This window comes from Fukomys damarensis, unplaced genomic scaffold, assembly GCF_012274545.1.
Source record: "Fukomys damarensis isolate Sample0158 unplaced genomic scaffold, DMR_v1.0_HiC HiC_scaffold_33, whole genome shotgun sequence".
NCBI lineage: Eukaryota > Metazoa > Chordata > Mammalia > Rodentia > Bathyergidae > Fukomys > Fukomys damarensis.
In genome coordinates this window covers 19,367,658-19,384,306 of record NW_022900945.1, presented here as the reverse complement: position 1 = coordinate 19,384,306, position 16,649 = coordinate 19,367,658, and the positions used below count along the sequence as shown (strand labels likewise).

General features: G+C 32.9%; 1 protein-coding gene across 8 annotated transcripts in view; it reads left to right on the top strand.

Annotated features, from left to right (window-relative positions):
- Col24a1 (collagen type XXIV alpha 1 chain) overlaps positions 1-16,649 on the top strand; it is a 304,025-nt gene that overhangs the window by 180,593 nt on the left and 106,783 nt on the right. For all 8 annotated transcript variants that reach the window (XM_019209372.2, XM_019209374.2, XM_019209375.2 and 5 more), the window contains 4 exons: positions 6,834-6,887; positions 11,713-11,766; positions 15,400-15,453; positions 15,637-15,690. In XM_019209372.2, the coding sequence (XP_019064917.1) occupies positions 6,834-6,887; positions 11,713-11,766; positions 15,400-15,453; positions 15,637-15,690 (216 nt within the window). The remainder of the gene's footprint in view (positions 1-6,833; positions 6,888-11,712; positions 11,767-15,399; positions 15,454-15,636; positions 15,691-16,649) is intronic.

The following is a 16,649-nucleotide window of genomic DNA, read 5'->3' as shown; positions in this document are numbered from 1 at the left end:
GGAAGTGGTGTTTAAACAATGCTTTGTTTTTTGATGATAAAGATTGTATATATTTACAGTATACAATATGATTATATTCATATATATTATAAAGTGATTATCTGTTTCCCCCTCTGACACAACTATTATTTCATATCCAAAGACTACAAGTTCTCTTCTTTCTTTAATCATTAAATTATGTTTTATTTGAGCAAGTTGCTTATCCATTCTCAGGCTTGATTGCGCCTACTTTTAAACTGGTGGTGATAACTGTTACTTCAGTCTAGTTGATAAATTCAGTTTTTTTGTAAAGCTCATTTTGAAATAAAATGGTGTGATACATAAATAGAATGGGACATAATAAAGGTAATAATACAAGAAAGTCATTTGAGACCTTATACTTAGTTACCTTTCAACTCAGTTGGAGGGGATTTTGGAATGGGGTTCTGTATATGATTTCTCATGGTTCTACTCTAAATATTTTTAATGTTTGTAATGGTACATTACATTATACATTATACATCTCACTAGAATTATACTTTTTCTAACATGAAAGACAACAACTGTGATCATTACCAAGTAAGGAAGAAAAATGTTTTAAAAAGATAAAAATGCAAGAGTCACACATACATACGTAAACATAAGCATGAATGTACAGCTATTTTATTTCATTCAGAATTATAATTTAGTGACATTTGTTATAGATTTGTATAAGTTTGTGAAATTATATAATATAAATAGATAGCAGTTGATGAGTCTGAAAAGGATAACATAAAAATGTTTTAGTTGCTGAAATCATCATCACCAATATCACTGCATTTGCTTGTTCCTCTTTGAAATCTGCTGCCCCCTGCCTGTGATTTGTCACAATAGCATAATATTTGACTCAAGATTAAAGTATCAGAGCTAAGAGAAAAAATGATTTTCTAGGGAAAGAACTTGTATTTGGCATTGTATTAATCAAATTCCTTCTCCCCAAAGCAGACCTGGAATGTAAAATTCATCTTCTGTATTTTTATTATCAACCTTAAAAAATATTTCTGTAGATTGTGACTACTTGTATATAAGGCAAGTATGTTACAATGAATAGAGGAATCTAAAGGGCATGTTCATTCCTCTGGTTTTTAACAAATGAGACCTACAGAAATAAAAATTATTTTCCAATTTTCCCCAATGTTGACCTTTCTTAAAATTTCACTTTCATTTTCCAATTGGATAAAAGTGATATTTGACATGTGACTCTCTTAATCAAATAAAAAGTACTAGAATCATTTTATAATCTTAGCTTACAACAAGCAAGTTACCTAGACCACTGGAAGAGTAAAATTACCTTCATATATAACATGGTGTTCCATAACTAATGAGTTTGTAATAGCTATTGTGGTTATGGCTTACTGTGCTCTATACCTACATTGACCTTTCTTTCTCTCTCTCTCTCTCTCTCTCTCTCTCTCTCTCTCTCTCTCTCTCTCTTTCTCTCTCTCTCTCTCTCTCTCTCTCTCTCTCTCTCTCTCTCTCTCTCTTTCCTTCAATACAAGGAATTGATCTCAGGGCCTTCGCAATGAACTAGACCCCCAGCCCTATTTTATTTTATTTTTGAGACAGATTCTCACTAGGTCATTAAATTGCTCAAATTAGTCTGAAACTTCCTCTCTTGCCTCAGCCTCCCAGACTGCTGGAATTATTGGTGTGTGTCACCAAGCCCTGCTCACCCACATTGTCTCCTTCTCCTTGATGAATAGAAATCTTGGAGAATCCATGAACAGTCAATCAATAAAATGAGATAAGCCGTAAAGATTCATTTTATCCTTCCCAGTATTCTTACTGTCTGCAGTCATTTAAGCATGGCGAATAGGAGACAACACTGTATACTAGAAAGATGAATTAGAGGTCAAATTGATTTTTGTTCTTACATGCTTCTAAAAATTGTATAATCTTGGTTTAATTGCTTAGCACTCTGGATCATATTTTCCTCATTTGTAAAATAAAGAGATTGATCGATAAGATCTCTAAAACCTCCTCCAACTTTCATTTGTTCCAATTCTTTTTTCTTTTATGCTGGGGATTGAACCCTGAACTTGTGCATAATAACCAAATGTCCTACCCCAGGCAACCCTCCCAGCCTCTAATTGTTATAATACTAAAGCCAAATGTTAAATGAAAATCGAAAACACATATAGTACAGTTCACCACACAACCAGTATATTTTTTAGTGGACCACCAACACCATTTTCTATACTCACTTTCTACACACAGATCTGACTCAAAGGAAAAATCAGGAACAAAGGCCATGATACATTGTTTTACTAAGATGATAAACCTGGATCATTATTTTTGGTTTCCAAATCACATAAATATTATAATACTTTGTGCATTACTCTTTTATGAAATGGTCTATTAATTGATAAATGTGTAAAAAATTACGATTTTCAATGTCTCTACTTTTTAATTCTGCCAAATTTTACTTTATATATTTTGAAATTATATTACAAGTGCATTCACATTTAGAGTTATGTCTTCCTAAGAAACTGAACCTTTATTAAAAACTATTCTGATTTATCTTTCATTATTTTTTCCCTCTTGGTGATATTGCTTTGAATTCCATTTTCCCTGATATTTATAGAGTTTCATCTTTCTGACCCTTGCAGTTCAGGTGGCATATTTTCCCATATGTTTCTTTATATTTAAATAGAATATATTACAGTTTGATCTTGCTTTTTAATTAAGACACTCTTTAATTATAGTGTTTGGTCCATTTCATATTGATGTTGTTTTAGGTCTCCCATTTTAAGATTTGTTGTTCCTTGTATCTTTTTTGTTGTAATTATTGTTTGATATCTTCCTGTTAGCACTGAATGCTTTTGAGAATTCTGTTTCTATTTATCTATTAGATTCTTAGCAATACTTATTATAAGTCAGGTATTAGTAAAACTTTTTCTGGAGTGTCACAAAATAAATATTTTATGTTAAATATTTAACATAAGTGTAAGGAATTTGCAACCATGAGATCAATTTACCAATATTGCCTTTTATAATATAATTGTTTTATGAATTATATCTACATATATTATGAATCCTACATTGTAAATTTATAATTTGTTGTAATTTACATAAAATTTAGCCTAACAAAAATGAAGTATGTACATTAAAGCTATTTATGAGGAAAGAGAGCCTTTTATTTACTCATCTACTTAACATTTTTGGTGATCTTTGTTCCTTTCTGAAAATTTGTATTTCAAAATAGTGTCATTTCCCTATAGTGTAGGAAACATCCTTTAGATTTTTTAATGAAGTTTATTAGTGATAAATTATCTTAATGTTTATGATTTCTTTTCATTTTTACTGATGAAATGTGCTTTTTTCATATTTAAATAATTTTTTAAAGAATTAAAGAATTTTACTGGATACAGGATCCTGAATTTTTGTTTGTTTTTATTCAATATTCTTAAAAAGACACTTCCATTTGGCCTTCAATATTTCCGATGAGATGTCCACATCTATCTCTATCATTATTCCACTGCATGTCACATATCATTATACTGTATTGGAGTTGGACATATTAAGAGATTAAGTAGTAGTTCTTTCACTTGCTAGTTCTTTTGACTTTGTACGTATTGTTGAACCTCTCTAAGTGTCAGTTTCTATCTTTCAAATGGAATATCTTTCATGGTTCTAAGAAATGATATTTATTATGATATGACTTGTGCAAACTCTCAATAAACAACCACCGTAGATTTTATTATTATTTGGTCAACATTCCCACAATCACTGAGTTGAATTCATGGAGCAGAGAGTTTTACTATTATTGATATATTGTTAGTGACATCTGGAAACTCTCAAATTTAGAAAACATTTTAAATTATTTCATTGCTTTGTGAAACAGCTTTTATGTACCATAAACAGCGCTACATTCATACATTAAGCTTGCTTGCTGTATATTCAAATACACTTTACAAAGAAAACTGGAAAGATACTATGTAAAGTGTTGAATATTTAATGTATATTTAATGTAGTTAGTTTATCGGGCTTGGAGAGATTCCTAATATTGAACTTGCCTTTTAATTTAGGAGCCAAAGTGAATGAAGAACAGGAATTTCAGGACTGAAACATGGCATTAGCCAGATGAGAACCCTTACCTTTGCACACTTCCTTTCCTCTAAGCAGAGAAACTGAATAGAATCTTGCTGGTTGTAACAGAGGATTATGTAGTACTAAGAATTTTGAATTCTTTTACAAATATTTTAAAATTTTTATTTGACATATAATTGTACATATATATGGGGTTATCTTAATCACATTCTTCATTGCTGAGAAAAAATACCTGAAACTAACAATTTAAAGGAGGAGGAGTTTATTTTGGCTCACAGTCTCAGAAGTTTCGGTCTGTTGTTGGCAGACTGAAACTCAGAAGAGCCATGGTGGAAAGGCCTGGCAGAAGAAAACTGCTCACATCATGATGGCCATTAAACAGAGAGAGAAAAGAGGAGCACAGGAAAAAGATATAAGCTTTCAGGTCTCTCCTCAGTGACCCACCTCTAACTGGGCCCTACCTCCTAACAGCAAGTCAAGTCAGCTATAGCCTCCGTGGTGCAGTCACCCTTCAAAACCCCACCTCTGAACATATGAGGCTTGGGGGTGGGGACATTCCAGATCTAAACATAACAAAGGAATAGAGAGATTTTCAATACATATATATAATATGTAATAGTCAAATCAGAATAATTGGTATATATATTACTTCAAACATCATTTCTCTGTGTTGAGAATATTCAAAATCATCTCTACTAATTATTTTAAAATGTACAGTTAAATATCATCACACATTGTAACCCTGCTTTTCCATAGAACACTAGAAGTTTTTCCCTGCATTCAATGCATCCTATATTACCATCTTGTTTTCATCTCCCCTTTCTCCACTTTCAAGTTTTGGTTAACTATTTTCTACTTTCTTCATCTATGAGATTAATATTGTTACTTTCCACATATAAATGAATACATGTGGCATTAGCCTCTCTGAATGTGCTTTGTTTTCCTTACCATAAGGCCCAGTTCCATGTACATTGTCATAAATGACAGGATTTAATTACTACCATAGTTGAATAATAACAGCATTGTGTATATATGTCACACTTTTTGTCCATTTATCTGAAGACAAATACCTAGGTGGATTCCACAATATGATTATTGTGAATAATGCTGCAGTAAACATAAGAGTGCATACCTTTCTGACACACTGATTTTATGACCCACTGTATTCAATAATGGCCATACTAGTTTACATTCCCACCAACACTATATAAGACTTTTCCTCTCTTTGCATCCTCAGCAATGTTTAGAATTTTTAATATCTTTACTTCCAGCTTAATGTCATTGTTTCTTAGATTTAACTTTCACATATAATAGTAATTATGATTAGTTATGTTATCAGCCTTTCCAAGGTCAATAATAAAGAAGAGGCATCTTGTAAATAGGGGCAGTATTTTATATATTCCCAGTAGTTATCAATGTCTTGCACTCGGTACATGCTGAGTAAATCTTTGAGTGAAAGGACAAAGGAAAGATCTAAAATTAGATCTAGAATTTAATTTATAATAGACTTCATATTTGAGACTCACTTTTATAGTAGGCATGGTGTTAAGAAAAAAAAGTGAGAGATGAGTGTGCAAGGACTTGGGTTTGGCGCCCAGCATGGCAAAACAAAAAGGAACTTAAAGGTCCAGTGTAGTTATCTCCAGCCATGTAGAGGTTCTGAGACTCCCATGTCTTGCTAGATTTTGGTACTTATGAACACATCACAAAAATGTCATTTTTGGTAAAACAAATTTATATCAATATTAAAGGCATAAGGAAATCCAAATTTAAAGTAATTCTGGACAATTATTTGTCACAGTATAGAGTGAGGTATAATTCTAAAAATAGAGGTAAAGAACTCCTACAATTCAAAAACCAACATAAAAAATACTTATGCTAATCAGCTTTCTGTAACTGTGACAGAATATCTGAGGAAATCAATTCATAGGGCACAAAGATGTATTTTGGTTTATGGTCTCAGAGATTTCAGTCCATGCTCAGTTGGCTCCATTGTTTTGGGGCCTATGGTGCAGCAGAACATCATGATGAAAAGTGCATGGTGGGGTAAAGCTACTTATTTCATGGCATTCAAGAAGCAAAGAGAAAGAAATCCAAAAAAAAGAAAGAAAATGGCACATGCGTTCTAGTATCCCCTAGAAGCCACATCCCCAGTGACCTAGCTTTCTTCCACCAGGCACTCTCTTCTCTAGACTCCCCCACCTCCCAGTAGTGTCACAGGCCAGTAAGCAACTGTTAAACATGTGGCCTTTGGAGGACACAAAGCCCTCTCTGTTGGCACAGGAGCCAAATTGCCCCAGCATCTCCCCAGTAGCAGAGCGTCGGATTATAGCGGTGTTGTCACTTTGCAATAAATAAGTGGATTTTAGGTTGAAGTTTGGCCACTTGGTCTGTAAAAGTTTTGCCATGACTGACCTACAGCCATCATTCCATTCTACTTTAAAAAGTAGAATAGTGGTTAACAGGGACTAGGGAAAGTGGTGATGCAGAGTTAGTGTTTAATGGGTGCAGTTTTACTTGGAGATGATGGAAAAGTACTGGAAATGGATGGCAGTAGTGGTTGCTCAGCAATGTGCATATACTTAATGCCACAAATCTTTATGCCTAAAAATGGTTAAAATAATCAACTTTATGTTATATGTATTTTGCTACAAAAGAAAAAGAAAGGAAGATATAGAAAAGAACTCATAGTGAAAGCTAAGGAAAGGAAACTGGAACATTTTCAAACATTACACTTGCTACAAGTTTTGCACTTATTTGTCCAGGGTATACAGGGATCCCCTGGCAGTACAGGAGACAGGGGACTTGCAGGAGAACCGGTAAGTTTATTTTTTATACTTTTTAAATTTTGCTTTGCTCATTAAGTACATCTAGCTTTTCATTATTATTGCCCTATTGTGCTATGACTGATATACTTTAGAAAGCAACATTTATTATAGACACCATAGACCAATTATGTAGAATGACTATTTTGCATAGTATCATCATACGCTATATAAAATGAATATGTTGGAATATGGTTTTTAATGCCATTCTTGTTTAATGTAGTTGTATGTGGTACTTTTTCTCTTGAACTGTTAAAACTAAGCAAATTTCTATCTTTTACAAAGAAAACTATTTTACTAAACCTCAGAAACTTTCTGAATGCCTTGCCGTTCTTATAAGTATCATATTTCCACACACACACAATCACATTTATGAGGCCAACTCTAGAATTTAAAAAACACATATAGAAAAGCCAAACTCTAGATCTGATGGGCCAAAATGTACAAACATGACAGAAATTCTGTTGCACCAACAATACAGAAACATACGTTGCAGTATTTAAAATATGACTCAATAACGGAGTTTCCATGGAAAATGAGTTGTGAAAAGGAAAAGACCTAGTCACAACCTATGTTCTTACAATTTATTCTTTATTACCAATGAAGTCATTCTTCTGGTTAATCATGTCAAATATAAGATGCTGTAATGTGCTTCTAAGATTTACAATACAATATGGTCTTTCAAACCAATTGGTTGATTTTATCATAAATTGATGTAAAAGTTTACAAGTGGCATTTGCATAATTCACTTAGATAGTAGCAAGTGGAAAATTCTAACAGTCAAATAATATTCTTACCAAACTGTATTCATTTCTTCCGTTATGTACTTAGCCCATGATATAACCTCTCTAAACAATAAGTAACAAGTTCAATATTTATTTCCAAATAAAATATCTAAGCCATAGCATTGATTTTAAACAACTTAATCCTTCTTAGTTTCCTCCCTATTTTGTATATCTTAAACTGTTATCCCAATTGTAGTATCTGACCATAAAATAATGCAAATCTTTTTACCACAGTTTATTTTAATGTGTTTCCCCTAAACAATCTATAAACTTCTCAAAGAGAAAGACAGCTTCTTTCATCCTTGTAATCTCCTTTTCTGGTGTAATAGTTGCCACATTAAACCTACTCAATTGTTTGTTAAATTGTATGGACAAAAGAACATACAAAAAACTATAATCACTGTAGTATAGGTAACATTATTGTATGAGGTGAAATGGAATGAAAACTAATTAGTCTTATTAAAGAAGACATTTAAGTAGAGTTAGGAATGTCAGCAGAGTTATGACAATAGCAGAGACAACAGCTTTAAAATTCTCACAAGAATAGACTTGTTAATGAAGTGACCTGATTGTACCTAAAACTTAACATGCAGGTCTAGGGCCAGTGGGATGGGTAAATAAAATATAAGTCAATTTATAATGAATATAATGGGCTCTGTGTCAAAGATCTAAGCTTCCTGGTATAATCACAGACAAGAAAAAATATTGAAACACTTATTTTTGACAGTAATAAAATAAGGGAAGGGCTGGGGATTTAGCTCAGTGATTCTGCTACCTGCCTCGCAAGTGCAAGGACCCAAGTTTGATCCCCAGTACCAAAAATAAATAAATAATAATAATAAAATAAGGGAAGACTATAGCTTTTCCATGGTCAAGATTTAAAACTGGTTTCCTCACTACAATGTAAGTATTTCAGTTTGAATGGCTGGTTATTTATTTATTCATTCATTCAACAAATATTTGTTAGGAATCTACTTGGTATATACTGGTGAACATGGAGTTTTTCAATACAGTGATAGAAGTTAATTAAATGATCCCAACATAAATGGATAATTACAAACTGAGATAATGGAAAGCATGGTCATCACCTCTCACAAACACTGAAATCTGTGAATGCTCAAGTCCCGTATGTAAAATGGTATAGTGTCTTCATATAACCTAGCCACATTCTCTTGCGTGCTTTAAATCATCTCTGGATTACTTACAACACCTACTACTATGTGAATGCTATGCAAATAATTGTCATATTGTATTATGTAGAGAATAATGTCAAGGGGAAAAAGTCCATACATGTTCAATATGGACAAAATTTTTAGAATGTTCTCTATCTGCTCTCAAATGAATCCATCTGTTCTGAAGCAGAACAGATTTGGAGAGCTCACTGTGTAGTATTTCAGATCTAAGAGGGTTTGTGACAAAGACATTGTTATAATCCAAGGTTAAGGAAAGCTTCCAAGAGCAGAAGCATTTGAAATATGATCTAAATGATAAACAGTAGTTACTTGAGCAAAGATGTAGAAAGATCATTTCAGACAGAATACTTACCTGGAAAGAATGTTTACATATTTATACATATTTATTATAAGAATGAAAGATGGCCAGCATCCAGAAAGTCAGGTAAAAAGCAAGTACAAGATGAGCGTGGAAAGGGAGATGACAAAATACACATGGCTTTATGAATCCTGTTCCCAAGGATTTGTATTTTCAACTCATGAACAAATGAATGTCACTGCAATGATCTGATTATTATTGTGTAAATATCATTCACACTACAAGGTAGAGCCAAGAAATTTGCATGTTTCTCACTCTCTTGATTTTTCAGAAGGTCCTATGACTACACCTTAGTTTTGGTTTCACAGGAGCCTAGTGTAGAATCTTAGTTCAAAATAATGACCTCTTGTAATTTTTATTTAACAGATCTAGGATAGCAAAATTCAGTATTTTCAGGTATTAATTCTTGCTGGATTGATCTATTAATTTAATTCCTAACAGAGCCTAATGTTCAAGACCTAAAATAGCTAATACAATATTGAAAATGAGGTTGAAGGATGGACAATACCCACTTTAACATTTACTATGTTATAGTAATCAAGCCAGTGTAAGATTGGCAAAGAAATAGATAAACAGATCATTGTAATAGAATGGGAAACCCAGAAATGTAACATAGGTATATTCTATATCTATACAGTATGTACAATATATAGTCACAAATAAAGTCAAGTGACCTTTAAAAGGAACAAAAGCAATTCAGTGGGTGATCTGCTCAACAAGTGATACTGGAACAAATGATATTCACATACAAAAAAGTGAATCTAGGCACAGATCTTACATCTCACACACACACACACACACACACACACACACACACACACACAACCTCTAAATGAATCATAGGGAAATGCAAAAATATCAACTTCCCAAAGGTAAACATAAGGAAAAAAAAGTGTGTGACCTTAGGATTGAGTTGTTGGATGCATCACCAAAAGTATAATGCATGAAAAAATGTATAAGCTGGATTTCATTAACATTAAAAACCTCTACTCTACAAAAGATAGTTAAATTGAAAGACAAGTAATAGACTAGGGGAAAATATTTACAAAACACGTATGATGAAAGACTTGTATCCAAAATATGGAAAGATCTATTAAAATCAACAATTTTTACAAAAACAATTTAAAAGTAGGCACAACAAAAAAATGGAAATGATATAGAAGCATATGAAAATGTGCTCAAAATCACGTTAGGAAATTGTGAGTTTAAAAAAAACTGACATACCACTGTCAGAATTCTATCTGTTAGAATGGTCAAAATCCAAAACCCTGACAATTTCAAATGCTGATAAGGATGTGAACAACAGAACATTCATAGATTGCTGGTAGGGATACAAAATGGCGCAACTACTTTGCAGTTTCTTACAAAGTGGTCATATAACCTAATAATTAGACTCCTTGGTTTTTATTCAAATAAGTGGAAACTTATGTTCACACAAAAACCTGCACATAAATTCTTAGAGCAAAAGACTTATTCATAGTTGCTCAAATTAGAAACAACCAGTATGTCTGCAAGGGTCTGAATGTGTCTAAAAGTCATTAAAATTCTGACTGTGAAGGTGATGGTATTAGGAATGGAAGATTTGGGAGGTGATTAGATAGGCCATGAGGTCATTATGTATGTCTTTTATCTTTCATGACTGGGAACAGTACTCATTAAAAAAAAAAAAAAAAAAAAAAAAAAAAAAACTCCAGAGAATTAGATCTGTTCTTCTCTCATGTGAGGACACAGCTGGAAGATGCCACCTATTACCTAGAAAGTAGAGTCACACCAGACACTGAATGTGCTAGCATATTGATCTTGGACTTTCCATTGCCTAGAACCATATGAAACAAATTTCTATTATTTATAAGCCATCAGTTTATAGCAGGCTGAAATGATGAGACAATGTCTTTCATTAACAGTAAAAAAAAAAATGTGGCACACCCACTGTGGAATGTTATTCAACAATAAAAATAAATGGGCCGTCAAGCCACAAGGTTCATGAAGGAACCTTAAATGCATACTGCTAAGTAAAACAGCCAATTTCAAAGGCTATATACTCCAATTATATGACATTCTGGCAAAGGCAAAACTACACAGACAGTAAAAAAGATCATATATATATATTTCTTTATAACTGCCATTATATTTGTCACACATTTAATAGGAATATTAAGCAGATGTATAATTATTTTGCTATTTAATAAAATTAACGATGAAAGCCCTTAGCACATGATTTGATACTTATTAGTTGCTTACTAAACATTTGTTGAATGAAGAAATGAATTAGGAAATAAAAGAATGAATGGTATTCCTTTCATTCCTTTTCTTTCTCTAATCCAAGCATAGTTTAATGTCAGTCATAACAAAGATGTATCATGCAGTTATAATTTTATTTATACAGAGAATAAAATAATACATTGATAACATATATATTATGTTACATTATTTATCCCATAAAGAAAACTTTGATTCTCACATCTTACATTTTTTTAATATAGGGACCACGAGGACTTCAAGGTGATGCTGGACCTCCTGGAGACATGGGCGCTGAGGTTAATATTTCTGAAATCCTTTTTTGTTTATCAACACATGGTACATTTTGTAAGACTGTAAGATAAATCTCTTATATATATTACGAGGACTAATTCTACAGTATTTTCTTCCATACTCAGAAAATGAAACCAACAGTTCCATTAACAGCAAAAATAATTACAGTAGGAACCTAATTTTATACACATAAAGTTTTCAATTAGTTCACTGAAATGACATTAAAAATTAAATTTTTTCATTGATTTATAGTTGATTTGACAGCCCTTTTTAAGATGTTATATTTCTTTTATAGAAAGAATTTTGAAGTGACCCTATTTAATATATACTTTAGAATAATAAATCACATGTGTTATAGTTACAAAATCTAACTTTCACATTAAATAGATTTTGTGCCTCTCCTCCCCTATCTTCTGTAAAATTACTCTCATGGTTCTCCACTTTATCTTCTTTTAGTGTTTCTCAGTCTTGGTATAAAGGTGCCCTTCCATGTCCTTGATTTGGCAAAAAAATATTATCATAGTGACTTTCAGTGTATTAGTTCTCTTTACCCCGTTGCTGATTCCTTGTTGTCTTTTTAGACATTCACCTATGTATCCCACAAACATCTCAAATTCAACATAACTAAATTCATCACTTTCCTACTTGTCCTCATTCTTTTTACTCTCCTCTCATTGAAGGGTACTCCTCCTATCCAGTAGCCCCCAAATGAGTTATCCTTGATACTCCCACCACATCCCCTCAAATTAGCCATTTCTTCTCTTTGAATAAACTCCCCACCACATTCTTTTAAATTTATCCCTTTTCATCTCTATTGCTATTACTCTTAATTCTCCACTATTATGCCATGGATTCTCCACTTGTCAACATTCCATCAACTACTTGTTGCCACATTAACTTCTAGTTTCATTTCCTTGAAATTTTTCAAGAATTTTCATAACCTTTGGAATAAATAATGCCAATTTCTTAACATACCTAAATAACATTCTACATGATCTAAATTTTGCAGACCTGCCAACTATATTCCCAGCAAAACTTTCCTTCTCCGTGATGTGTCCCAAGTTTGTTGAACTATTTCTCATATTTTGGTTATACTGAGCCTTCCTGAGCCTTCTGCCCTCTCATTGTGTATGAGTAGGAGAAACAAGGATGACTTAGATAAGATCACTGATTTCTTTAGGAGTTTATAATCTATTTCAGAGTACAGTCATATAAACAATCTTTATATTACAATGTGTTAGATCCAATGGTACAGTTATTGACAGGCCAATATAGGAACACTGAAATGGATACTTAATCCTACCTGGGAAAGGGGAAAAATAAGAGTTAGGTATATGTATGCAATTTTGGTGGGGTGAAGAAGTGATGAGATGAATTTAAAGAAAGAGAAGGAAATAAAAAGAAAGAGAAGGATCAGGGGCTGGGATGTAGCTCAGTAGCACTAGGCCTGCCTGGCAAACACAAGGTCCAAAGTTCAATCCCCCCTGCCCCCCAAAAAAAGAAAGAAAGAGAAGGACTTAGTTATATGAAAAAGAGGAATAAGGACAAAGGAATTCCAGAAAAAAAGGAATATTATAAACAAGAACCTTCAAATATATAGCACTACAGATTCTTTGATGCATAAAGTCAAAACAAAGAGTGGTAAAAGAGTTTTGGAGAAATCATGGAAAGTCTTGTGTATTCCATTAATAAACATGAATTTTTTATTTTACAGTCTATAATATGTCATTGTATACATGGGGCAGTGATAAAGTCAGATTTGTATTTCAAGAAGATAATTTACTAGCTATATGAAAGAAACATTTAAGGAGATGAGAGTGTAGACAGATATATTTATTAAAAAGTTATTATACTGAATCAAGCAAGAAATGATGGAGGGCTGAAGTAAAGCAGCAGGCATAAAATTATTTTTATATAAGCTCTCCAGAACTTTGACATTTGTAAAACTTAGAAGGTAAAGCAGAAAGAGAAGTGAAAAATTATTCCTAGATTTCTAGGTTTTAAAGACAGGATGGATGGCCATATCCTGTTTTCTTATGTTCACAAAAGACAGTTAGGGAGGTGAAGTTGTGATCAGTTGACAAGGTAAATGCCTACCAAGCCACAGAGTTGGTTCTGATCTTACTCAGAGTCATTGCTTATGACCTATCTATCTTTCATCACATCTTCTGAACCTAGAGAAAGCTGAGGGAAATCACTCTTCACAACTTGAAACTTTTAATGAAAGGATGATAACAATTCTGTTGTAATAAGGACTAGGGTTAGAGGAAGTGACTTGAAGAAAAGATGGTGGTTTAGAATTTTTCTAGGATAAAGAAGAGGAAAAGGATGAGATTTACTCACTAAAAATCAAACTAAGATAGGGAGCTGTGAATTTGCATTATGAGTTTTAATCTTAGTATGAGATATCAAGTTCCATATTTTCTGAGGCAGAGCAGAAACCCAGGCAATCTGGTTTCACAGTTCTTTCTCTTAAGTACTGTATTCCACAGCTTTTCATAATGGTGAAGAGATTACAAAGATAACGAAGAATTAAAATTATTTTATCTTTTTAAATTATTATTTTAAAGTTAAGAAATATGATAAAAGGAAAGTAGAATAAGGTGACTAAACTTTTAACAAGGCAACTAATCAATAAGTGTCAAGTTACAGAAATAACAACTGGGAAAACTAAAAACAAAAATTATTTTAAAAAGAAATTTAATCTGAGGGATGGGACTGGAAGCAAATCCATTCATCCTATTACGTATGTATAGCTTTTATTTCTAAAAAACAGGAATATGGATTGCAAAAGCTGAATCAAAATGAAAAATTGAACTTTTATTTAAAACATTCAGAAATGATAGAAAAGAGATTTCAATTTCTAATAGTTGTAAGGAGGAATGTCATTCATGGATCCGAAATATTAAGAAATTTCTGAAACAGAAAAGTAAACAGAAAAGAAAGAGAGGGAGGGAAAAGAGAAGGGTAAAGGGAATTGAATGAAGGAGATGGGAGAGTGTGAGTAAAGGAAGGACTGGGAAAGAATGAGCACGTGGAGCATGCTCCAAAATGAGATGAATACCCCACACAGCAGCGGGGGGAACTCCAAGCCTGGAGGTAACCAGTGGTTGCAGTAGACTGTATATTGAACAGTAAAAATAACCAAAAGATTCCCAGCAAAGCTAGCTCCACCATGAAAGAAGATTGGAAAAATAGCTCAAAATATATCTTTTATTATGTGAATAAATTCATCTCTCTTGTTTTTTAATAAAACCAATATAGAAAAAATAAATTTTTTCTGAAAAAGTGGGTTTCAGGGGGGCACAACAAAAAAAATGGCAAGAGCAAAAAATGAAGAAACACTTTTGTAGATGAGGACAGAAAATATGAAGAAGTAGAAAGTACCTTGTTTTTTATGCTTTGATTAAGAGGAAGGTTGGAAGAAACTAATCTTCAAAGTCCTAATTTCAGATGAAGTTGTTTTAACTGTTAAAATGCTAAAGGAGTCTAGAAAGTATCCAGTCTTTTGCCATCAAGTTTATGAGGGCAACAAAACTATCATCTGGACACAGATATCCTACCCTTGAACTAAAAGGTTCACCCATCTTATGAGGTTGTTTGCTGCCTTTGTAATGTATCAAATCATTCTCTTTTAGGGACCTCCAGGCACTGAGGGAGAATCTGGTCTGCAAGGTGAACCAGGTGTTAAGGTAACTTTCCTAAAAAGTAAGAGAAAGTCTGTAAACTGCCCCATTTGGTAGACATCGTGAAAGCAGGTGAAGGTCAGCAAAGAAAAATAAGAATTGTTTTTTAATTTTTACCCCTTATTGCCCCTCACAATTAGACATTCACTTTAGTGAAAAAGACTTTATTTTTCTCCTTTGGTTCTTCAGGGAGATGTTGGACCTATGGGTAGTGCTGGAGGAGCTGGGGAACCAGGATTACGAGTAAGTAGCTACCAGAAACCCTTTTAATGTACTTACCCACTCATTTGACTCAGAACTCATCAGCCTAAACACTTCAAAGAAATGGCATAAGCTTTTCCTCTCCTTTTCTTTTCTTTTGTATCAGGGATCAAACTCATGACCTTGTACTTGCGATGCCACTGAGCTAAATCCCCTGCCTGGCATAAGCCGTTCTGATCCACTAGAGAAAATGTCTGCCTTCTTTTTCTCATAGACTCAAAAACTGCACACTGAACCCTGCTTATATTCTATTCAGAACTCTAACACAGTACATCCTTTTCTAAAACTCAGGTGTATTCTGAAAAACCCTCGTCAAAAATATAGAGTTACTGAGATTGTAATTTGATAGTTTTGAGAAGTTATACTATTATAAACATACTACATTTTGAGTTCTAATATGCAGGATTTTTCCAAGATAGCAGTATCTAAGATAATTTTAAGAGGCATTTGTTCATTGAAAGGCAAATCAGGGAGATATATTTTTGTTTCTAGCTTCTTTTCATTTTCTCTATTTTGAGGAGTGGGCGAGTGGGAGGTGAGAGAGACAGAAGCATCAGAGATGGGAGAGACAGAGCAACCATTAGTAAGCACTAATTAACTTATTTTAAAATGATTTAGGTTTCAAGAGAACCAGTGATACTTTAACAGCTTCATAGACTATGGTTTATATTTCAGCAAGCTCCATATCTAGTGGGCAGCTTCTTGATGGACCATGGCCTAAATCTTTGATTTTTTGTAAAGGAGAAAGTGTAGAAACTCTAATCTGGTAGAATGATCATAAATGAATCAAGTTATATTATGTAAATTCATTATAGCAAAGTACTATATTTCCTGTGATTCAATACTTATATTTCATGAAATCAGAAACATATCTAGTTATATAAATTTCCATAGCTACCAAATGAATATATGTAACTTTTAGTTACATAAAATTTACTAAT